General features: G+C 41.4%; 1 protein-coding gene across 5 annotated transcripts in view; it reads right to left on the reverse strand.

Annotated features, from left to right (window-relative positions):
* Positions 1-24,077, reverse strand: part of SCN8A (sodium voltage-gated channel alpha subunit 8) — a 346,005-nt gene that overhangs the window by 81,683 nt on the left and 240,245 nt on the right. For all 5 annotated transcript variants that reach the window (XM_077297856.1, XM_077297855.1, XM_077297858.1 and 2 more), the window contains exons 14-21: positions 20,984-21,222; positions 18,048-18,221; positions 17,075-17,431; positions 15,106-15,570; positions 13,017-13,134; positions 12,356-12,510; positions 11,357-11,530; positions 2,000-2,122 (exon numbers count right to left, since the gene is read on the reverse strand). In XM_077297856.1, coding sequence (XP_077153971.1) covers positions 2,000-2,122; positions 11,357-11,530; positions 12,356-12,510; positions 13,017-13,134; positions 15,106-15,570; positions 17,075-17,431; positions 18,048-18,221; positions 20,984-21,222 — 1,805 coding nt within the window. The remainder of the gene's footprint in view (positions 1-1,999; positions 2,123-11,356; positions 11,531-12,355; positions 12,511-13,016; positions 13,135-15,105; positions 15,571-17,074; positions 17,432-18,047; positions 18,222-20,983; positions 21,223-24,077) is intronic.

The raw sequence follows: 24,077 nt of genomic DNA on the forward strand, positions 1-24,077 counted from the left end.
GGCGCCGATTCTTTGGAATGCACTACCTAGGTTAATACAATTAATCCCCAATCCCCACAGTTTTAAGCGTGCACTAAAAACTCATTTGTTCAGATTGGCCTACCGCCTCAACGCATTAACCTAATTATCCCTGTGTGGCCTATTAATAAAAAACAACAACATAATCACGTTCCTCCATCATGTTCTCATACACTTTATGCAGTTAATAGCCTCTGTGTCTGTACTGTTACATACTTAGGCAGTTAACTGGTTCATGCAGCTTTACATGAACACCCGAGCCTTACACTATGGCTGGTCCAAATAACTAAAGCAATTGTTACCATCCACCTCTTGTGTCTCCCCTTTTCCTCATAGATTGTAAGCTTGCGAGCAGCAGGGCCCTCATTCCTCCTGGTATCTGTTTTGAACTGTGATTTCTGTTATGCTGTAATGTCTATTGTCTGTATAAGTCCCCTCTATAAGTTGTAAAGCGCTGCGGAATATGTTGGCGCTATATAAATAAAATTATTATTATTATTATTACAGGTGGGATTCAGCCTGCAGGCACAATCAGCAAATACAAGCATTGTTTGCATAACCCTAGATTCTTTCAATGTATCTCTGATAAAGCAGTACTCATAACTATATTAAATTACAGAAATGCTATTATTGACATATCCTAATATAATTAGCGGCTCTATACTGGAACTTAATTTCTGTGACAGTATTATAGTAGCGCAGTGCATGGATTTGCATGATATTGTTGTGTCTATAGGCAAAAAAAATGATGGCTTGCTGCAGATAATAGGTAGATTTACAGGGATAAACCAAAAATATAATTTTTCACTTTAGGAACAGAAACTTAAATAAACATGCAGGGTATTATACAGAAGGAGAAGGAGGCAGCAGCTGAGTTTGTATTCTATCTATTATATTTAAGGATGACTTTTGCTCATTGTATAGGCACAAACTCTGGTAAAGGATACATTTCTGGTAAGTTAATATAAAAATCTTGACAACTTCTAGATATGGCACTAAGAATAGAAGCAGATCTGAAATCAATGCTTCTTCCTGACCCTACTTTTTTGGTTTATCTGGAAGAACTAATGCACAGTGATCATGCAAAAGCATCGACAATATCAATGCAGTTTGGGTGTAAATTCAAAAGTCTAAACACAATTCTATCAGTCTTCTAATTTCTGATGCATCGTTTGGGTCAGGCTTGGCCCACGCTACTTACATTCGGTTAGTCATGCTGAAACCAGCGCTAGCATCTAAACAATCTACTTTTCTGATGTCTACAAGGTGTGTTTCTCAATACCATTTACTGCAGAAATTGGTTTAAGGTGCAAAATATTTAAGGAAGCATTCAAACAAATAGTGGTAATAATCTGATAAGGTTCCTACAGCCACAGTAATAGCAAAGGGCACCATAAAGCAAAGAAAGAGAACGAAAAAGAGAAGTGGCAGGAAGTGAAAAAGCTTCGTTGTCGGACAAGCCTTCCAGTCTTCATAAGACTGGACTGAGAACAACAAGGTGCAGCAAGATGAATTAAACCAACGTGTGAAAGTCTCTTTAATTGGATGATTAGACAAATTATCTCTTCTATTGTGAACAAAGACGAGGTTCTTTAAATTTCTGCAATCTACACCCAGTTACCCAGATAATATACAAAACTACTTATGAAGATGGGTTGCAAAGGGTTCAAATTCCTCTTCTTTGCACCTGGTGATTCTCCCTATAGATATATAGCAGGGAAACCATCTGGGTGCTGAAGACAAGCCAGGCCACATGAGAACAGCCAATGTTACGATGTACTACGGATGATATGTCATTGTTGGCCAGTATCGATGTGATGAGGCAGCTGAATGCGTCTCCCTTGTTTGAGCAGAGGGTGCAGGGGTAAGGAATCAGCAGCTGCATCATGAAGTCTGAATTTCAATCCAGTTTGATCAGTTCTAGCATGCTTTAAACTGCTCCGTACGCATGCAGAAGGATCAGCTGCTTTCAGCATCTTACCCTCATCCCTTCAAATCGTGACAAGGCTCTTAGGGGTCTCAAAGCTCTTAAGGTCCTAAGGGACTTAATGGCACCTAGTTCCGAGTAGCCCAAGGCATTAGCTATAAGGCTTACTAAAGAGACCTACACAGAAACAGAAAAGCAAAGAGAGGTTCCAGACTGTTAGAATGAAAGCCTAACACTGATCAAACAGCCTGGATTCAAGACTGGTGGCCCCAGCTGTCTAAGTCACGTGACAGAAGCAACCTGGAAGGAAACATGGTTGAAAAGGCGTTAGCACGGGAAGGAGAAATATATGAGAGTGAAGCAGGAACCACAAGGGTAGACATAAAAGCCTGTTGACAAAATTCTTACCCTGGCCCATCACCGGCTCCTGGGTACAGCTGCTCCCATTAAATTAAGCCACACAAATTAAAGGTACCTGTGAGAAAGAATACAAATAAACATATACAGGACAGGCCTCCTAAAAATATGGCAGATAGAGGTCTAGTAGCTAAACCGGTGTCATGATAAATCCTAGTCTCTTCATTTTCTGCTGGTATGTTTATTTTAATAGGGATGATAGGCATTAAACTGTTATCAAAACTGGGCAACTGATATACATACAAGACACCCCAAAAGCAGAGGAAGGAAGAATAGCGGCAAAGAGCAGTGACCCAACACAACTACCTTCTCTAAGCTGCTACATTTATCCATCTAATGTGTCTTATAGAGAAGTATTGTCACCAAGTTACTTTTTGTGCTAAAGAGACCGGTCTTTCTTAAGGGCTTGGCATTCTCTGCAGAGTAAGACCTGTGGGATATAAATACAAAATACAAGTTGTCCTGTAAAATGGGAAATGCTTGGTTAATACAACAGTTTATAGCTTATATCCTGAATATAAGATATATTAGTAAGAATGAAGGTCTGGTCTGGAATTTACAATCACTAAGGCAAATAACGCACAGCAAAAGGATATGTATTATAAAATTATTCTCGTATACCCCAAAAGTACTACAAAGAGCATGACACGATTCTTATTCCACACACATCCACAGCATCCATACAACAGGATGTAATGTTCTATTATACATAAGCTGACCAATTAGGATATGTTCACACAGAGTTGTTTGCTACATAATCTGCAACGAAATCCAAGAGAAAGTACCTACAAGCCAACGTTTAATATTCTCAATGGGAAATCCACATTGCCGATCATATAGCCGCGGAGGATCCCACATGGCGGGATCTCACACGTCAGTAGCAGTCACAGGTGCATTAGCCCCAGCAATAGGCTAACGCTCACACAGACCCGCTGCAAATCCATGGCAGAAATCCACGACCTTAAGGATTTTGTAGACTTCCAACTGCAAAAACCCTCCATGTGAACATACCCTGATTAGGTTCTATAACATTTGTTCAGAATGCTGACAGCTTATATTTTTATAATCTGTAAATATTGTGCTCGCTTGTCTTGTTCTAATTCTATGATTAGTGGAAGTTAGTGTGATCGCATAACAGTGCTGAACTCTCGCTGACAAATATCAAATCACTATTTAACAGTCACTCAACTTTTACCATGAATATCAACTGGATGTTTCTTTAAAATAATTATTTTGACTTAACTTATAAAGCAGCTTAGTATTTCCTGCTCAGACATATCTGTATACTAGTAGTGTGCCTCTGCCACTATTTTATTTTACACTATAAAAGCGCTGTATTTTGGTGCACTTGCCGCTGTGTTTTACTAGAGGATATATTATTTGTTCAGACAGCTATATATTACTATAGTAAATTACAATTAATTTAAGAATCGCTTTAAGTGAACCTGTCAGGCCCTTGATGCTTTTATACTTCCTCCATCACCTTTTCGATGTTTATTCATGTACTCCAGGTATAGGTTCATTTTGTTTTGACATTGCACATATTGGAGCAAATCAACTTCTATTGATCACCTGCCTGAATGGCATTGAACCCGGACTGCTCGGGTGAGTCGTGTCCTCACTGAGACTAATCTGGGTTGAGTAGCTGCAGTTACGCCCCCTGGCCCTGACTGACAGTCCCAGCCTGTGTCTTCACAGTTTGACCACCTGCCAGGACCTCTCTTCCTTTGTCACAGCTCAGCCCTGCAGTGGGTTATTAGGAGAGGTGTGACAGGGGAACAGCGGTGATAAGAGGGGTGGCAGTGCAGGGACTGTCCATCACGCCCAGTTACAGTGATTGGAACTACTAAACCCAGACTAATCTCAGTGAGTAAATGTCTCACCGGAGTAGTCCTGGTTCATTGGCAAACAGCAAAGTGTTGTATGTTGTGAATTTGGATTCTGGGCTCCCCCGGTGGCCGCTTGTGGAATTGGACTTGTCATCCTCTTTCCTGTTTCACCTGATTCCATCAGTAGTGGGTGTCGCTATTTAAGCTCATTTCTCTGGTGGTTTCTTGCCGGTCAACAATGTTATCTGATGCCTCTCAGTGCTTGTTCCTGCTTCTAGACTACTACTAGATAAGTTGGACTTTTGTCCATGTTTTGTTTTGCCTTTTTGTTCCAGTTCACAGCTGAAGTTTTGTTACTGTGTCTGGAAAGCTCTCGTTGATCAGGGATTGCTACTCTGGCGTTATGAGTTAATGCCAGAGTTTAAGGTAATCTCTGGATGGTGTTTTGTTAGTGTTTTTCTGCTGACCATGAAAGTATACTATCTGTCTTCTGCTATCTAGTAAGCGGACCTCAAATTTGCTAAGACTATTTTCCTGCTGCGTTTGTTGTTTCATCTGAACTCACCGTCATTATATGTGGGGGGCTACTGTCTTCTTTGGAATATTTCTCTAGAGGTGAGCCAGGTCTTATATTTCCCTCTGCTAGCTATTTAGGTCTTAGGCCAGAGCTGGGCATCTAGCGTTAAATAGGAAATGCTACCTGGCTATTTCTAGTTGCGCGGCAGGCTTAGTTCATGGTCAGTATAGTTCCATCTTCCGAGAGCTTGTCCCTCTATAGGCTTGCTATGATCTCTGCCTGCAGAGATCACGACAGTTTGACCGGCCCATAAAGTGTTAAAGACCCAGGTTGAGAAAGGAGAGTTATAAGAAGTCTGCTGAAATTTTTTTTTTTTTTTTTTTTTTCCTCCAGTCTGCCTTGCTGCAGTCTTTTCTCTCTCTCTCCTCCTAATCTCTGTATGCTCTGTGTGCACCTGACAATAATGGATCTCCAGAGTGTAACTGCGGGTTTGAATAATCTCATCACGAAAGTACAAAATTTACAAGATTTTGTGGTACATGCTCCGGTATCTGAGCCGAGAATTCCTTTGCCGGAGTTCTTCACAGGGAATAGAGCTAGCTTCCAGAATTTCCGAAATAATTGTAAGCTTTATTTGTCCCTGAAGTCTCGTTCAGCTGGAGACCCTGCTCAGCAGGTTAGGATTGTGATTTCCTTGCTCAGGGGTGACCCTCAAGATTGGGCCTTCTCATTGCCAGCAGGGGATCCTGCGTTACGCGATGTGGATGCGTTTTTTCTGGCCTTGGGCTTGCTTTATGAGGAACCTCGTTTGGAACTTCAGGCAGAAAAAACTTTGATGGCACTATCTCAGGGGCAAGACGAAGCTGAAGTTTTCTGCCAAAAATTCCGTAAATGGTCTGTGCTTACTCAGTGGAATGAGTGCGCCTTGGCGGCAACTTTCAGAGAAGGTCTCTCTGATGCCGTTAAGGATGTTATGGTGGGGTTCCCTTTGCCTGCAGGTCTGAATGAGTCCATGACAATGGCTATTCAGATTGATAGGCGTCTGCGGGAGCGCAAACCGGTGCACCATCTGGCGGTGTCTATGGAAAAGACGCCAGAAAGTATGCAGTGTGATAGAATTCTGTCCAGGAGCGAGCGACAGAATTTTAGACGGAAGAATGGATTGTGTTTCTATTGTGGGGATTCTACTCATGTTATATCAGCATGCTCTAGGCGTACAAAGAAGCTTGATAAGTCTGTTTCCATTAGCACCATTCAGTCTAAGTTTATTTTGTCTGTAACCCTGATTTGCTCTTTGTCATCCATTGCCACGGACGCCTATGTTGACTCTGGCGCCGCTCTGAGTCTTATGGATTGGTCCTTTGCCAATCGTTGTGGTTTTGATTTAGAGCCTTTGGAGACTCTTATTCCTCTGAAGGGGATTGACTCCACCCCATTGGCTAATAATAAACCACAATACTGGACACAAGTAACCATGCGTATCAATCCGGATCACCAGGAGATTATTCGTTTCCTGGTGCTGTATAATTTACATGACGATTTGGTACTGGGATTGCCATGGTTGCAGTCTCACAACCCAGTCTTGGACTGGAGAGCAATGTCTGTGTTGAGCTGGGGATGTAAGGGTATTCATGGGGACGTACCTTTGGTTTCTATTTCGTCGTCCATTCCCTCTGAAGTCCCTGAGTTCCTCTCTGATTATCAAGACGTCTTTGACGAACCCAAGCTTGGGTCGTTACCTCCGCACCGTGAGTGCGATTGTGCCATAGATTTGATACCGGGTTGTAAATATCCAAAGGGTCGTTTGTTTAATTTGTCTGTGCCGGAACATGCTGCTATGCGGGAATATATAAAGGAGTCTTTGGAAAAGGGACATATTCGTCCATCTTCTTCTCCCTTGGGAGCTGGGTTTTTCTTTGTCTCAAAAAAAGACGGCTCTTTGAGACCATGTATTGATTATCGGCTTCTGAATAAGATCACTGTTAAGTATCAATACCCATTGCCATTGCTTACTGATTTGTTTGCTCGTATAGAGGGTGCTAAGTGGTTCTCTAAAATTGATCTTCGTGGGGCGTATAATTTGGTGCGGATCAGGCAGGGGGATGAGTGGAAGACCGCATTTAATACGCCCGAGGGCCACTTTGAGTATTTGGTCATGCCTTTTGGTCTTTCTAATGCCCCTTCAGTTTTCCAGTCTTTTATGCATGATATTTTCCGCGATTTTCTGGATAAATTTATGATAATATATCTGGATGATATTCTGATTTTTTCTGATGACTGGGACTCTCATGTCCAGCAGGTCAGGAGAGTTTTTCAGGTTCTGCGGTCTAATTCTTTATGTGTGAAGGGGTCTAAGTGCGTTTTTGGGGTCCAGAAAATTTCCTTTTTGGGGTATATTTTTTCTCCCTCTTCCATTGAGATGGATCCCGTCAAGGTGCAAGCTATTTGTGACTGGACTCAGCCCTCCTCTCTTAAGGGTCTTCAGAGATTTTTGGGCTTTGCCAACTTTTACCGCCGATTTATTGCTGGTTTTTCGGATGTCGTTAAACCACTGACTGATTTGACCAGACAAGGCGCTGATGTTGCTAATTGGTCCCCTCATGCTGTAGAGGCCTTTCAGGAGCTTAAGCGCCGTTTTGCCTCTGCCCCTGTGTTGCGTCAGCCTGATGTGAATCTGCCTTTTCAGGTTGAGGTTGACGCTTCGGAGATCGGAGCTGGGGCAGTGTTGTCGCAGAAAGGTTCCGACTGCTCCGTCATTAGGCCTTGTGCCTTCTTTTCTCGCAAATTTTCGCCCGCAGAGCGGAATTATGATGTTGGGAATCGGGAGCTTTTGGCCATGAAGTGGGCGTTTGAGGAGTGGCGCCATTGGCTCGAGGGGGCTAGACATCAGGTGGTGGTATTGACTGACCACAAAAATTTGATTTATCTTGAGACTGCCAGACGCCTGAATCCTAGACAGGCGCGCTGGTCTTTATTTTTTTCTCGCTTTAATTTTGTGGTGTCATACCTACCGGGTTCTAAGAATGTTAAGGCAGATGCCCTTTCTAGGAGTTTTGACCCGGACTCTCCTGGTAATTCTGAACCCACAGGTATCCTTAGGGAGGGAGTAATTTTGTCGGCCGTTTCTCCTGATCTGCGGCGGTCCTTGCAAGAGTTTCAGGCGGATAGACCGGATCGTTGTCCGCCTGATAGACTGTTTGTTCCGGATGATTGGACCAGCAGAGTCATCTCTGAGGTACATTCTTCTGCATTGGCAGGTCATCCCGGAATTTTTGGTACCAGGGATTTGGTGGCAAGATCCTTTTGGTGGCCTTCTCTGTCACGAGATGTGCGAGTCTTTGTGCAGTCATGTGACGTTTGTGCTCGGGCCAAGTCTTGTAGTTCTCGGGCTAGCGGACTGCTGTTGCCCTTGCCTATTCCTAAGAGGCCTTGGACACACATCTCGATGGATTTTATTTCAGATCTGCCTGTTTCCCAGAAGATGTCTGTCATCTGGGTGGTCTGTGACCGTTTCTCTAAAATGGTCCATTTGGTTCCTCTGCCCAAGTTGCCTTCTTCTTCTGAGTTGGTTCCTCTGTTTTTTCAGAATGTTGTCCGATTGCACGGTATTCCTGAGAATATTGTTTCTGACAGAGGTACCCAATTTGTGTCTAGATTTTGGCGGGCATTCTGTGCTAGGATGGGCATAGATTTGTCTTTTTCGTCTGCTTTTCACCCTCAGACTAATGGCCAGACCGAGCGGACTAATCAGACCCTTGAGACATATCTGAGGTGTTTTGTCTCTGCTGACCAGGATGATTGGGTTGCTTTTTTGCCATTGGCAGAGTTCGCCCTCAATAATCGGGCCAGTTCTTCCACCTTGGTGTCCCCGTTTTTCTGTAATTCGGGGTTTCACCCTCGATTTTCCTCCGGTCAGGTGGAATCCTCGGATTGTCCTGGAGTGGATGCGGTGGTAGAGAGATTGCATCACATTTGGGGGCAGGTTATGGACAATTTGAAGTTGTCCCAGGAGAAGACTCAGCGTTTTGCCAACCGTCATCGTCGTGTTGGTTCTCGGCTTTGTGTTGGAGATTTAGTGTGGTTGTCTTCTCGTTTTGTCCCTATGAGGGTCTCTTCTCCTAAGTTTAAACCTCGGTTTATCGGCCCTTATAGAATATTGGAGATTCTTAATCCTGTTTCTTTCCGTTTGGACCTCCCTGCGTCCTTTTCCATTCATAACGTTTTTCATCGGTCGTTATTGCGCAGGTATGAGGTACCTGTTGTACCTTCAGTTGAGCCTCCTGCTCCGGTGTTGGTTGAGGGTGAGTTGGAGTACGTTGTGGAGAAAATTTTGGACTCTCGTGTTTCCAGACGGAAACTCCAGTATCTGGTCAACTGGAAGGGTTACGGCCAGGAGGATAATTCTTGGGTCAATGCATCTGATGTTCATGCTTCTGATCTTGTTCGTGCCTTCCATAGGGCTCATCCTGGTCGCCCTGGTGGATCTGGTGAGGGTTCGGTGCCCCCTCCTTGAGGGGGGGGTACTGTTGTGAATTTGGATTCTGGGCTCCCCCGGTGGCCGCTTGTGGAATTGGACTTGTCATCCTCTTTCCTGTTTCACCTGATTCCATCAGTAGTGGGTGTCGCTATTTAAGCTCATTTCTCTGGTGGTTTCTTGCCGGTCAACAATGTTATCTGATGCCTCTCAGTGCTTGTTCCTGCTTCTAGACTACTACTAGATAAGTTGGACTTTTGTCCATGTTTTGTTTTGCCTTTTTGTTCCAGTTCACAGCTGAAGTTTTGTTACTGTGTCTGGAAAGCTCTCGTTGATCAGGGATTGCTACTCTGGCGTTATGAGTTAATGCCAGAGTTTAAGGTAATCTCTGGATGGTGTTTTGTTAGTGTTTTTCTGCTGACCATGAAAGTATACTATCTGTCTTCTGCTATCTAGTAAGCGGACCTCAAATTTGCTAAGACTATTTTCCTGCTGCGTTTGTTGTTTCATCTGAACTCACCGTCATTATATGTGGGGGGCTACTGTCTTCTTTGGAATATTTCTCTAGAGGTGAGCCAGGTCTTATATTTCCCTCTGCTAGCTATTTAGGTCTTAGGCCAGAGCTGGGCATCTAGCGTTAAATAGGAAATGCTACCTGGCTATTTCTAGTTGCGCGGCAGGCTTAGTTCATGGTCAGTATAGTTCCATCTTCCGAGAGCTTGTCCCTCTATAGGCTTGCTATGATCTCTGCCTGCAGAGATCACGACAGTTGTATGTACGTTCATTCTTCTCACAAGTGTGCAATTCCGACACACAATAAAATATATTAATGGAATACATGAACAAATGCTTAAAAGGTAACAATCTAAGAGCAGCAGGGGACCTGATAGGGATTCTCCAATTTGAACATTTTTTTGTTATTACGATCTCCCAACCATAAGCTGATCACTGCTGGGATTTCCAGCAATCAGCAAAATTGTGTGAGGAAAAAAAGCAGTAAAGGTGCATTTATACTGCACGATTATAAGAAACATTCATTTCCAATAATTGCACAGTGTAAAAAGGCCATCTATCACTCCACAAACCCAGGGAAAAGATCATCTCACCTGACGAACAAGAGTTTTGTTTGTTCGGGTGTGATTATCTTTTGACTTGGTTAAAAGATCATAATTCTTAGCAGCACATCTTCCTGTGTAAATAGAACATAAGCTGCTTAGAACAATGGCAGTCTATGTGCACAGAATGATCTATTACTGATCGCTCTGATGATATCTGGAATGCTGTGCGCCTGTGTACACAGGCTATTACACGACCACAAACCAGCAACCGTACTAGCGATCGTAAGTCACTTTATGCTGCCGGTTAGCTGGGGTAAGCACAGCTAAAATGTTCTATTCCTCTATAATGCCTCCATAAGAGTGATGGGAACTTATCAGACAGTTATGACATATCCTGTGGATGAAAAACCCATTTTAAACACTTTGAGTCACTGGCTGAATACTACAACTTAAACTCAAGAGACGGTAATTAAAAAATACACATGAACATTACTTGTGGTAAGATAGGCAGCATTAAAAGGGCTGTTCCTTGGTAGACCTTTATGACATGTCAATTTGTGTGTGTCCTGAGGTTGACACTTCCCAATTTAGAGGGATGGTGAAGGTGTGAGGGGGCCCCGCTGCCGGATCTGTACTGATCACGTCATAAAAACCTTTTAATGCACCATATATATCAGGGGTGTCAAACTGCATTCCTCAAGGGCTGCAAACAGGTCATGTTTCCAGGATTTCCTTGTATTGCACAGGTGATCATTTAATCACCTGCACAGAATGATTCCAGCACCTTGTGCAATGAGAAGGAAATCTTGAAAACACGCATGGTTTGAGGCCCTCGAGGAATGCAGTTTGACACCCCTGATATATATGATATATAGGGCCCAGGATTATAAATCAATACATTTCAAACTTCATTTGTTCTTAACCTTATGTACCAAAGTTGGCTAAGTTAATAACATTAAAGGATTATAACAGCAAAAACTAAAATGTTCATGAGTTTTCAACCATTGTAAGTGTAATTTACTCTTCCAGCTTAAGACATAAAACCATTAGGCATAAACAGACTACTCTATATCGTTATCAACTGTTCAGAATGAAAGAAAATGAAATAATACATACATCAACAATGAGGAAGTCCAGCCAGCACCAGGCATTTGTGAAGAACTTGACGAATCCATAGGCCAGCCACTTCAGTAACATCTCCAGAATGAAAATGTAAGTGAAAACCTTATCTGCGTACTCAAGAACTGTGCGGATGGTCTTGCGTTGTTCTATGTAGATATCTTCAAAGGCCTGTCAATAAACGTACACTGAATAAGAGGCTCTACTTTACTTAGGCAGATTCCTGGGGTAAATACTACTCCAGTAGGCAAATTTTCATATTTTTTACTATTTTGGATGTTCTACTATAGATAGGAAGATCTATTATGTCCTAGGGTCTGTAAATAAAGCTCATGGAGTGGGGATTATTAAGACTGGACTTTGATAAGCAAGGCTTGATCCCAAAAAAACCTGGAGTAAGTTGCTACAAATTCATTAAGAGGCACATGCAATGGAAACTTGATATAAGAAATGTGACATTGGCACATAAGAGTGAATTTAATAAAAGGTTGTTATAGAACACAGAAGACGAGCATTGCCAATAGGACATCACATCTTATAATAACGAGACAGTACTACTCTATTGAGAATCCTGAAGCCCAAGGAAAGTGTTAAACTTCTGTACATGCAGCCATTTCTTAAGGTTAGGAGGTAATGATCTGCACAGGTATACATGTAGCTGTGATCCTATTGAACGTATTCTCCGTCTAGCCTACAACTGGAGTGATCGTGCTCATTTTAGCACCAGGCTTTAAAGTTAGGAAAGAGAAGGTAATAGGCCTTAAAATAGTCATGCAGAGGGGGGTAGGAAAACCCCTAACCTAAGGCAGTGTTCCCATGACGTTCGGCTGCCTGTTCAGATCACTGTCGTTCATTTCTGTCTGAATAGCTGATGTGAACCCTGACCAAGGATGACTCAGGATGAACTAAATATCGATGTGCTATGTAGCAACCTTGTGTATAATGGTAAAAAAACTTTCTATGAATGTCTAAAGTAGAGATAAATACAAAACTTACCAAAGCTCCGGAGCTCAACAAGATCATGAAGATGATAAAAGTTTCAAACCAGTTGTGTTCCACTATCAGGAAACAGGTTTTCCGCAGAGTCCACCAACTCTTTCCCAGCCCTTCTTCTACGCTGACTTGACAACACTTGAAACGCGCCACACATCCTGCACAACGCAAACAAGGTCTTCTCTTACACGACTTCAAACATACATTACACATAATATACTGGGACAGCTTGAGACTATATATGATCTATATGAGAGGTAGATGATTTAATGCATCGCTCAAACAGGTTTCATATAGCAATCTACATACTCTTCCTATATATAATGCATCCCTACAGAACAAGACAGTGGATATTTATTATATGAAAGGAGGGAACTGGAACATGGTTTAGTGTGCTACACTGGTTGAAAGAAATTAGGTTTTGTTTTCTTTCATCCAGTGTAGCACACTAAACCATGTTCCAGTTCCCTCCTTTCATCAATAAAGATGCCCATTCACATTAGATTAAGAAGACAACATTTCGGTGTTTAATTTGAGATAAACTGCTGCAATATCAAGCAGCAGCTTATTTTCCTCTTCTTAATGCAAACTCATGTACGCTCCCCCAATCTGAGCAAGCATGTGTATGGGGGGCTTCATGAGAAATAGGAGCATGAGAACCCACCCTCTGTAAAGCAGTTATCCGGATCCAGATATTCCTCTGGCTTTTCTTCTGGAACTTCTTCGACATCCAGCTTTATGTCAATGGTGCTTCCTTCTGAAGAACTGGTGTCATCAAGTTTCTGCAAAAGTAAATATTAACAAAATAAGTCATCCTGATGGAGGCTGTAAGATATTGTCAAAAACTCTATAGTGTGTGTAAATTATAATTTGTGCTATACTTAAATATATAATATAATTGGCAAGACATTTTCTTTATTTTATTACCAAACTCAAAATCTGCATCTGTTTAGACGTTTCTACAAATACACTATCACAGAGAAGCACCCTAAAACCTCTATGACAGAGGGTTACCCAAAAGACTGTGCTTTATTTTAAACTTTTTTGTTTCAAAAGGCAAAAAGAAAGCAATTTTAATGTCTGTCTTATATAGACCTACTAGTCCTCATTGGTTCATCAGGTCTCCTTGAAATATCATAATGTCATGGTAGTCTTGAATTTGTTATAGATACGGACAAAAGTATCGGTACACACATCTTAGACTATGTTCACACAGTGTTCTAGACTACAGTCGGTGGCTCTGTTGGGGCTTACATCTGAAGCCCTGGAAAACGGAATTCTGGTGTATGCGCTGATGGGGCCATTGTAACGATGTAGACGGAGTCACTATATACACTGTCAGACATTATTTTCAGCTATATGAATCGGGCAGCAAGACGTGATCAACTGCATCTTGGAGTCTGACACAAATAGGCATATTTAGCCAACAATGTCTGATAGTGGACGCGGTGACTGCATCTGTATCATTAAAGTCAGTGGCCTTGTCAGCACTTATGCCCAAATCCCGTTTTCCAGTGTTTCAGATGTAAGCCAGTAGGACAGAGCCACTGCCCATATGCTAATATGCAATATGAACATAGCCTTAGTCTTTGAATTCAGGTTCTTCATTCAGCCCCATTGGTTCAGGTGTATAAAATCCAGCTACTCGCCCTGCAGGCTGCCCTTATAAACATTTGTGGAAGAATGGCTTGCTCTGAAGCACTCACTAAATTTCCAGGGTAGCCCTGCACTATGATGGCACCATTTTAACAAGTCAGGTCGTGAAATTTCTTTCTTTCTAAATATTCCATAATCAATTGGGTGTGTTAATATTGAAAAAGGAAAGCGATTAGGAAACACGGTATCTCAGGCAAGTGGTAGAGAACACAAAGTTACAGAGCAAGTTGCTGAGTACTGGGGCTCGTACCACAGAAAAGTCACCAACTTCTCGGACTCAATAACTATAGACCACCACACCTCATCTGGCATAAAAGCTGTGCGCCAACAGCTTCATGTCATGGGCTAAGTAGCTGCATGCCAACCTTACATCACCAAGCACAATGCTAAATGACTGATGGAGTGGTGTAAAAGGTGCTACCACTGGACTCTGGAGTAGCAAAATGTGGTCTATGGAGTCCTTACCTCAACCCCATCCAACGCCTTTGGGATGAACTAAAATGGAGATTGTGAGCCCGCCATCTCGGCCTACATCAGAGTCAGACCTTACAAATGAATTACGGATGAATGGGCAAAAATTCCCACATACCCTAAAATCTTGTAGAAAGCCTTCCCAGAAGAGCGGATGCTGTTATGGCTGCAAAAAGGGGTCATACCCCCCAACACACATTCACACTTTTATCAAGTTGTGGACCTTTGGCTATAAACACCCGTGTCTTTGCTATGGACTTTTTAAATTGTATTGCGTATGGTGATTTTGCCTGTCTTTTTTGTAATTTTCAATAAACTTTGGTACTTTTGAAACAATAGTGGATATATACTCCCTGCGTATTGTAGGAATTCTCTATTTAGGCGTGTCCATATGGACGATTGTCCTGGTAATTTTTGAGGCTTATGGCCAAATGTGATATAATTGTGAATGACGTTCACGGTTCGGATGATATTGATTCTAAATATATGAAGTGGTCTTCTTTCTAGCTCCCCAATAAAGTCCGGGTGCTGTTGACATTATTAAAAGATTCTTTAATTTAGAAGGACTTGTCCTTCTGGTAATTTCCCATTTAAGAGGAAATAAACTAAAAAGTGGAACTACTCACATCTTTGCTTCCTTCTTCGTCAGATACACTGCTGAAGTCCTCGGTGTTAAGGTTCTCAAAATCTGATTCTCCCACTGCAATTGGCACTTTGACTGTGAGGTTGGGGTTATGTATGAAAGACATGTGATCCTCATCTATAGCATACTTCTCCATACTGCTTCCTATGCCGCTGGTAGTGCCGTTGCCATTCTTCTGATATTCCATATCTCGATTGATATCCACCCCGGCATGATTTACTAAGCAGTGCTTTTTCTCATACATGTCGTCTAAAGGTTTTTCATCAGAATCTTTCTTCTTAAAGTGTGCTTGTATAAAGTTGTGGACTTTGAGTTTGATCCAAGCTATGCCTTTTTTAATGCGAATGACTGATATCTGAAGGTTGTTCATTTCTCCATCATCATCGGTGGCAGCCAGATTGTCGGCACTGAATGAGCTCAGTAACAAAGCAAGGAACAGATTCAGAACCTTAAAGAAAGAAAGCAATACGTACCATCAATATAGAGGATAGATCAAGTATAAGTAGTAGTCTGTCCGTACATGTATATGTATGTCTCTGTAACATAAGTCTGCAGCAATCTTTCTGCATATGATGCATAATTCAAATAATAAAAGCGCTTAGAATAAAAACTATAAAAATAGCTAAAAAATCCATATCTTATTCAGAAGCAATAACACCTTAATAAGAGTATGGCTGGATAAATACTTCTGCTGCACATAGGCAACCGGCAGAAGTAAGTAGCACAACAGTCACATTTCCATAGAAATATAGCACCAGTGTCCCTGTAATGGACCGATACCCAGATATATTGGTGGGTAGATCCTTCCAAACACGTCTAATTCCCTTGTTACAACGGCACTCATGTCTAGGTTTTAATCCACAAATATGAATATTATTTAAACACCATGACAAATGTAACACTTAAGATTAAAAATGGGAAAAAGTTGTTTTTTAAAGATATTTAGGAAAAAATATATAAGTTTTTGGATTGAACCTGAATGTACATCCAAGCATAACAGGTCAATTAGAATTTACAAAGGTAAGTTGCAGTCCCTAGGACTACAGACAATGAGCCTTAATGGGGTTGTCCATCTTTGGGGACATTTTCTTTGTTACTTAAATGAATGTAATTGGTGCTGTAAATAATTTTTATTATTGGGTTTCATTAATAATGTTGAAATGTTTGTTTTTTAAAGGCCTTTTGTTTTCGTTCAACTGTCATGTGGTCTATCGTCATTAATCAGATGATAGGAGATCAGAAAAAGACAAAGTGAGAGTGATCAATGAGTGGAACCGGCTGCCACGAGAGGTAGTGAATTCTCATTCAATGGAAGTCTTCAAACAGAGGCTGGACAGACATCTGTCTCAGATGGTTTAGTGAATCCTGCACTGGATTGAGCAGGGGGTTGGACACGATGACCATTGAGGTCCCTTCCAACTTTACCATTCTATGATTCTATGCTTAGGAACAATTTTATTTTTTTACAAAGTCCCAGATATCCCCTTTAAGGATCAGTATGTCTGATTTCGGATTGCACATCCTTTTGTTCTTGGTGAGAAAAGCGACTACCAACAGAGTCTGTCAGTGATCTTCATGGAGAACACAGAAGAGCACCACAGAACTAAGCACTCCTGTGTATGGAGAAGTCAGGAGAGACAGCTGTTGGCCAAACCATCATTTGTCCAACAGCTATTTTACATGGGAAGGAGGCTTTAGTATGCAATCATTTTTATCACCTGATTATTTTTCTTCTTGATCTGTGCAGTAAACACATGAATGTCGCATGTACCTGCCATTGTTGTCACACTACAAAAAGCATGTGTGTAACACTAAATTGTGTTGGACAGAACAAGTTGTGTTAGGGTTGCTAACATATTTTTTTCTATGCATAGGCACTATATGCTTGTATGGACGCTCAAAAGAAAAAAAAACTATTGATTAATGAAAATATAAAAACTGCATATACTAACCACAAGGTTCCCAATGACCATCACCATCAGGAAGACAACCAGGCACATGGCCTGTCCCGCGACCTCCATGCAGTCCCACATGGTTTCAATCCATTCTCCACACAACACTCGAAAAACAATAAGGAAAGAATGAAAAAAATCATTCATGTGCCAACGTGGTAGCACACAGTCTGGATTTATTTTGCAGACACAGTCCTTGTAACTTTTGCCAAATAACTGCATCCCCACCACAGCAAAAATGAAGACGATGATGGCCAGCACTACAGTCAGGTTACCCAATGCACCCACAGAGTTTCCAATGATTTTTATCAGCATGTTTAGCGTGGGCCAGGATTTGGCTAACTTGAAGACTCTCAGCTGTTGAGAAAGCACAACATTCACTTTAATTAGTGATGAATATGCATAACAATCCTATGATTCATATACAAAATTTCAGTGCAATCTATTACATGCTGGAGAATATCAAGTTTTTTTTTAATAAACAAGTAGTCTCGTCTTTTGATAAAAGTCTACAGTCACTCTATGTAACTGCAGACTTTTGAATCTTGACAGCCTGCACATGCAATGCAAATGGCATACCTACAGTCATGTGAAAGCTCTCTCTCACTGGCAATACTCCAGGATCCTGACAGTGTGCTCACTGCATACTGTCAGGACTGGGAAGTCTGCAGTCACGTAGAGCGACTGTGCACTTTGTAGACTGTACACTTTTATCAGAAGATTAGAGAGCCCCTTAAATGTAGACTGCAGACTTTTATCAGAAGATTAGAGAGCCCCTTAAATATTGGTTATTGAATGTCATGTGATAACAAAGGGGTGCAAACTACCAGGATGCACACCAAGGAAAGGTGTATAAATTGAGTAGAATGGAAATGTTTGCAAAACCTACGAAACCAGCAAGGTGCACAATATGAAGTAATATTCATTACCAAAGCAAAGAGAAGATAGAATAGTAAACTTTATTATAACTTACCAATCTGAAAGATCTCAATACAGACAACCCTTCAACATCTTGAAGACCCAACTCCATTAAACTGAGAGACACAATAAAGCTATCGAATATATTCCAGCCTTCCTGGAAGTAATAGTATGGATCCATTGCTACCAACTTTAAAAACATTTCTGCTGTAAAAATTCCGGTAAAAACCTAAAAGAGGCAAAAAAATATATATTTAAAATTGTGAGATTCAACAATAAATGTTTTATTCATCTGATTCATTTTTGACATTTCTTTGCAAAGATTTATTTCATTGTTTAACTTTTGAAAGGATATATCATCAGAAAATTACCTATTGTTTAAATCAGGTTTTTGTGTTACATGTATTATTGAAAATAAACATTTTTTTACCATGTCAGAGGCTTTATTAAAAAAATTATAAATAAAATTAGTAATCTTGCAATCTTCACATTGGCAAATAGGGCATTGTTAGAGTCCTATTTCCTGTCCATTCATGGAGAGTTTACAGGAGTTTCCATATCAGAAGGGGCACACAGCTGACCCTGCTCCTCCTGTCTTCACAATGACAGGCTGATTGCACAATTCAATACAAAAGTTCCAACTATTGTGGCTATGTACATGTGTTATTTCCTGAAACACTTGGAAAAGTAGCACAAAGTTTGCACCACAAGGAGTTGTGCATAAATCTTAACACTGCTGAGTTTACACTCCAGCTTGAAGCAGCTCCGCCAAAACTAGTGAGAAGCTGGGGCGTGAAGGGGTGTGGCTAAATTAAGAAAAAGTGCAGGCGTTTCTTCTGCCAGAAATGCTACTCCAGTGCCTAACTGGTGTAGAATTTCTGGAGAGGTGCATGGAGGCGCCCACCGCTGAAAAAAAGTGGCAAATTCATAAAGTGGTGTGGCGTTTTGAAGCCAGTTTTAATGAATTTACACCTGAATCTAAAAAAAAAAGCTCCCATGTCCAGCATGAAACTTTCTAGATATATTTTTTATTTTAAATAAAGACTATGCTATGTAAAAAAATTAAGCAACGTCAAAACATTTTTTAAAAAAACATTTAACACAGAAACCTGACTTAATCAATAGGTTATTTTCAGATTATAGCTCCTCTTTCAATATTGTAAACTATGCAAAATTTCTTCTTGAAAAGGGATTATATTTTATGCAAAGCCCTACCTGACTCTTCCTTACGTTTGGTGTGAATGTTGGAAAATAGGAAGGTGTTATGTATTTTAGGTATCCAGACAGCACCAACTTTCATGGTATTCTATAATATACTTGTAAATTTGACACCAGGTTTAAAGGTGCTTTTACAAAACTAAAACCTCAATTCATCAAAGCTTTTATGCCAAAATTGTGGTGTAAAAAGCTTTGAAAAGTTCCAAATTTTTGTAGGCAGCCTTATGTTGCGCAAAAAAATTGAAACTTTGACATTTTCAAGCCAAAATCGCCCAGCTTTGACAAAGTGGTTGAGGAGGACAAGTTATCCTCTGCATGTCAAATTCGTGAGGAGAGGCAGCATTCCTTATGTCACATATCAGGGAGTGGAGTAAGATTTGCGGAGAGGCGCACGGAGGCGAACGCCACTTCGTGCCTTACCTGTTTCATTAAAAAAACGTTTATCAGTAAATATTTATGGTCATTTAACAAGAACAGGTCCCACTAGATTATGGTATATGAAAGGTGTACGTTCCCTGCGTACTTAGTTATTTTCTTTTTGTTGTTTTTTTTAATTTGTTTGTTCATTTAAAATCCTCCCTACGATTCTAGAGATATGGGTATTTTTATTTAATGCTAATTTTATGGTCATTACCAAGGGTTTATGGATCACAGGATAATATTGAATAGAAGCCTGTGAGTACCGCCCCCTTAGTAAAGACCATAAAAATTAGACTAGGCCTAGATTTTATTTAATGACTTTCACTCAGTTCTAAAAGTTTAAAATTTTGTTAAAGGGGTTGTCCAGGATTATTTTTTCTTTACTATGTACTGAAAAACTAACAGGCAGGTAGTTCAACTCGGCGCCAGTCAGAGCAGTGACCGACCGCTCCTGCTGGTGATTAAGCTGCTCCACTTCTATAGAGCAGCTCTTTTGTTGCTCTGCTGAAGGGACGTGACTTCCGATGTCATGCTAATTGACAATGGGAAGCCGGCTGTCAATCAGCATGACATCGGCAGTCATACCCCATCACTAGAGCAGAGTTGAAGAGAAACCACTGCTCTATCGGCGTGAAGTCAGTGGAAGCCTCTGAATCACCAGCAGGAGTGGTCTGTGACATAGAGTTGAGCGAATTTCCTCATGTCCCTGCTTATACAGCACGCTATAGCGCTTACTGAATAAGCTGCAGAGGGAACCCGGCATCCTGGATCGCCTCGGCTGATCAGTTGTTCGGCTCCGCAGCTGCATGTGGCGCGGCTGTGTGACAGTCACGACACATGAATGGAGAGCCCAACAAACAGGATCTCCATGCATGTGTCGTGCCTGTCACACAGCCACGACACATGCAGTTGCGGACCAGAACATCTGATCAGCCGGCGTGATCCAGGAAGCCGGGTTCCCTCTGCAGCTTATTCGGTAAGCGCTATAGCGTGCTGAATAAGCAGGGACCTGAGCAAATTCGCTCAACTTTATCTGTGATCACTCTGAGTCAGCAGAGATCAGCACTGGGTACAATAGGCATGTAGGTAGCAACTAGCCTACCTGTCTGTTAGTTCTTGAGCCCACAGTTAAAAAGTAGTCCCGGATATCCCCTTTAACATGTGTGCACCTCATAATTTTTGTCACAAAGAAAATTAAAAGTTGATAAGGATACCAAAGATATTTTCTCATAAGATCAAGTAGAAATTCATTTTAATATACATGATTGTACAAATGGTTATGCTAGCGTAAATGAAAGTATCATAGTGTTTACATGGGGACGGATGAATGGGGCACTACAAGAAATGACCTACCAGATTTCCTACATATAAAACTCCTTCAAAGTGCTCAGTCATTGGGTAATGTTCCATGGCCATAAACAAGGTGTTCAGGACAATACAGATAGTTATAGCCAAGTCCACAAAGGGATCCATTACAATCATGTTTACTATGGTCTTGATACGTATCCAGAGAGGGCAACACGTCCAAATCAAGTATGTGTCTGCAAACTTGTACCAGCAAGGTGGACACTTCTTCTGAGATTCTTCCAGTTCTACAGAAAGAAAATTTTGAAATAATTTATAAGTGAAAAAACTTAACGAAAGTAAAAAGTAGAACTTATATCTGGCACTGTCCAGATTGAAAACTGTTTATCGCCAGACATGGATTACGGCGTGGGATAGAACGACGGACAGGTGAGGGATATGGTTGTATTTTGTATTTGTTTTATTACAGGAGATGAGGGCTTCAATGGAATCAATGATGACATGAGTATGGTTTAATTTAGAATCATTAAAGGAGCCTGTGTCATTTATTCAATTAAAGGACTTTATTCTGGATGTATGTTTCTTAGCAACATAAATATAAGATTAGTATTGGATAGGTGTCTTATAGACGCCTCCCCATTACTAAGCAGTGTGCTTGATGTCACCAGAGAATACAAAGGTGACATCAACCCCACAAATATGAACCCCACTTGCCACCACTACAGGGCAAGTGGGAAGAGCCGGGCAAAGCGCCAGAATTGGTGAATCAAACAGATGCGCCTTTTCTGGGTGGATGCTATTCTAAATAATTTAAATAATTTTAAAAAAAACTGTGTGGGGACCCCTCTATTCTTGATAACTAACCTTGCTAACTCTGACAGCTGAAGGTTACAGCCCCCATCTGTGAGTTTTGCTGACTGGTTATCAAAAATACACGGGAACCCACGCTGGTTAGTTTTAAATTATTTATTTAGAGCGCAGGTGACAGCTGATGAATACTCCCTTCAGCCGCACCTGCTCTCGCTGTTAGTAGCGGAAGCAGGCGCAGGCTGATGGGAGCAGCAGTCACATCAACCAACGCCAGTGACCAGAGGTAAACTTTATACCTCCGATCACAGCTGTGGGCTCATGCTGTCACTTCACAGTGTGTGAACAATGACTTTCTGACCGACGGTAATGATTTTACCTCCAATCAGAGGCAGTAATTGACACGCTGTCATGCACATGGCAGCGCGATAAACACCAGATGTTCGGGGAACCGGACTGAACAGTAACACAGACTTCCTGGTGAAGTCCGTGTTCAGTGTCTGTGCCCAAACAGTAGGTGTTCAGTGCGGATGCCGAACTTTACTGTTCGGGTTTGCCTATCTCTAATAGTTACGCTTTAACATTCATATTACCTGTAAGGCACCGGTCACATGTTGCATTTCATCTCTATATGCCAAATGTTGTCAGAAGGCCTCCCTGACCCGGTGTATGCTAACATTGTGCCCTTTTGGCATATGTTGGAGATGTATTTGTTGGTCTACCTCTTTTAATTGTACCTTGGTGTACCATTTTTCTTCTACAATGACACATCTTGCAAAGTGCTTTTTCTTTTACAATGGGACAGATACTGTATATGCTACTCTATACCTATAAAATTGGTCATGCACTTGGACAAAGGAAATTAAAAGTATAATTATGTACCAAATGGTAAAACATTGGGGAAGACTGTCACGGAAAAAAACTTGGGAGTATGGATGAACGGTAAACTTAACTGTAGTGGCAAGTGCCAGGCAGCTGCTGCCAAGGCAATGAAATCATGTAATGCATTAAAAGAGGCATGAATGCTTATGACAAGAACATAGTTTTGCCTCTATACAAGTTAGTAGTGCAGCCACACTTAGAATTCTGTGTATAATTTTGGGATCCAGTGTTTAAGAAGGATATAGCTGAACTAGAGTGGATGCAGAGAAGAGAAATCAAGGTTATTAAGGTAATGGGTGGACTGCAATGCTAAGACAGGTTATAAAAGGTGGACTTATTCAATTTGAAAAAAAAAAAAGGTTAAGGGGTATTCTTATTACAATGTACTAAAATATGAAGAAGAAATCTTCCTAATGAGCTTTTTACATCCAGATCTGGAATGATGTCAAGAGGGCATCCTCTACGTCTAGAGGAAAGAAGGTTTAATTAATCAAAGACGCAGATTCTTTACTGTAAAAGCAGTGAGATTATGGGACTCTGCCAGATGATTTTGTAATGGTTGATTCACTACAAAAGTACAATGAGGCCTGGATGCCTTTCTTGAAGAATATAATATTACAGGTTATGGGTTTTAGATTCTGTGATGGGACGATGATTCAGGAACTACCATATTTTTCGGACTATAAGACGCACCCAGGTTTTAGAGGTGAAAAATAGGGAAAAAAATATTTGAAGCAAAAAAAAAAAAATGTGGTAACATTTAATAACATACTATTATATGTGGTGTTATTATATATAATAGTATGTTATTATGTTGGAAGCTGCAGGTAGAAGATGGTGCTGCGGGACCAGTGTGGAGTACTATATGAAGACGCTGGAGGGTGAGTATAAGAAAGGGGGCACAGGGCTTATATTTAAAGCACTACTCCAGCACTGAAAAATAATACTGGAGTGCTGCTTTAAGAACCCATGGGAGAACTATAACTCCCAGCATGTCCTGTAGATCCTATGGCATGCTGGGAGTTATAGTTCACCACAGGAGTGGCAGAGTGCTTTATTGTGTGTTGTAAAGACTAACCTTTTAATTGTGGCAGCCAGCCAGCCACACTGTGGTGAGGTGAAAAGCTGGAGCATCCCATGACTGCACACGCAGAGACCTCCCTCTTGTTGCCTCTCCACAGCACAAGTCATAAGAGGAAGCCTGCAGATTCTAGTGGGGAGTCTGAAGGACTTGTGATGACATCAGAAGAGGGAGGGCTCTGTGCCATCATGTGATGCTCCAGCCCGCCCACTTCATGACATCACACAGGTCCTTATGCCTCAGCAGCATCCAGCACAGCCAGGCAGGTATGCAGCCATCTTGTCCCCTCTGGCCCCCTCCTCCACTCCACACACAGATCTCCCCAGCTGCTGCAGGAATCCAGAGCTGGGGAAACCATGTGTGTTTCAGTGA

This window comes from Ranitomeya variabilis, chromosome 3, assembly GCF_051348905.1.
Source record: "Ranitomeya variabilis isolate aRanVar5 chromosome 3, aRanVar5.hap1, whole genome shotgun sequence".
NCBI classification, from domain to species: Eukaryota; Metazoa; Chordata; class Amphibia; order Anura; family Dendrobatidae; genus Ranitomeya; species Ranitomeya variabilis.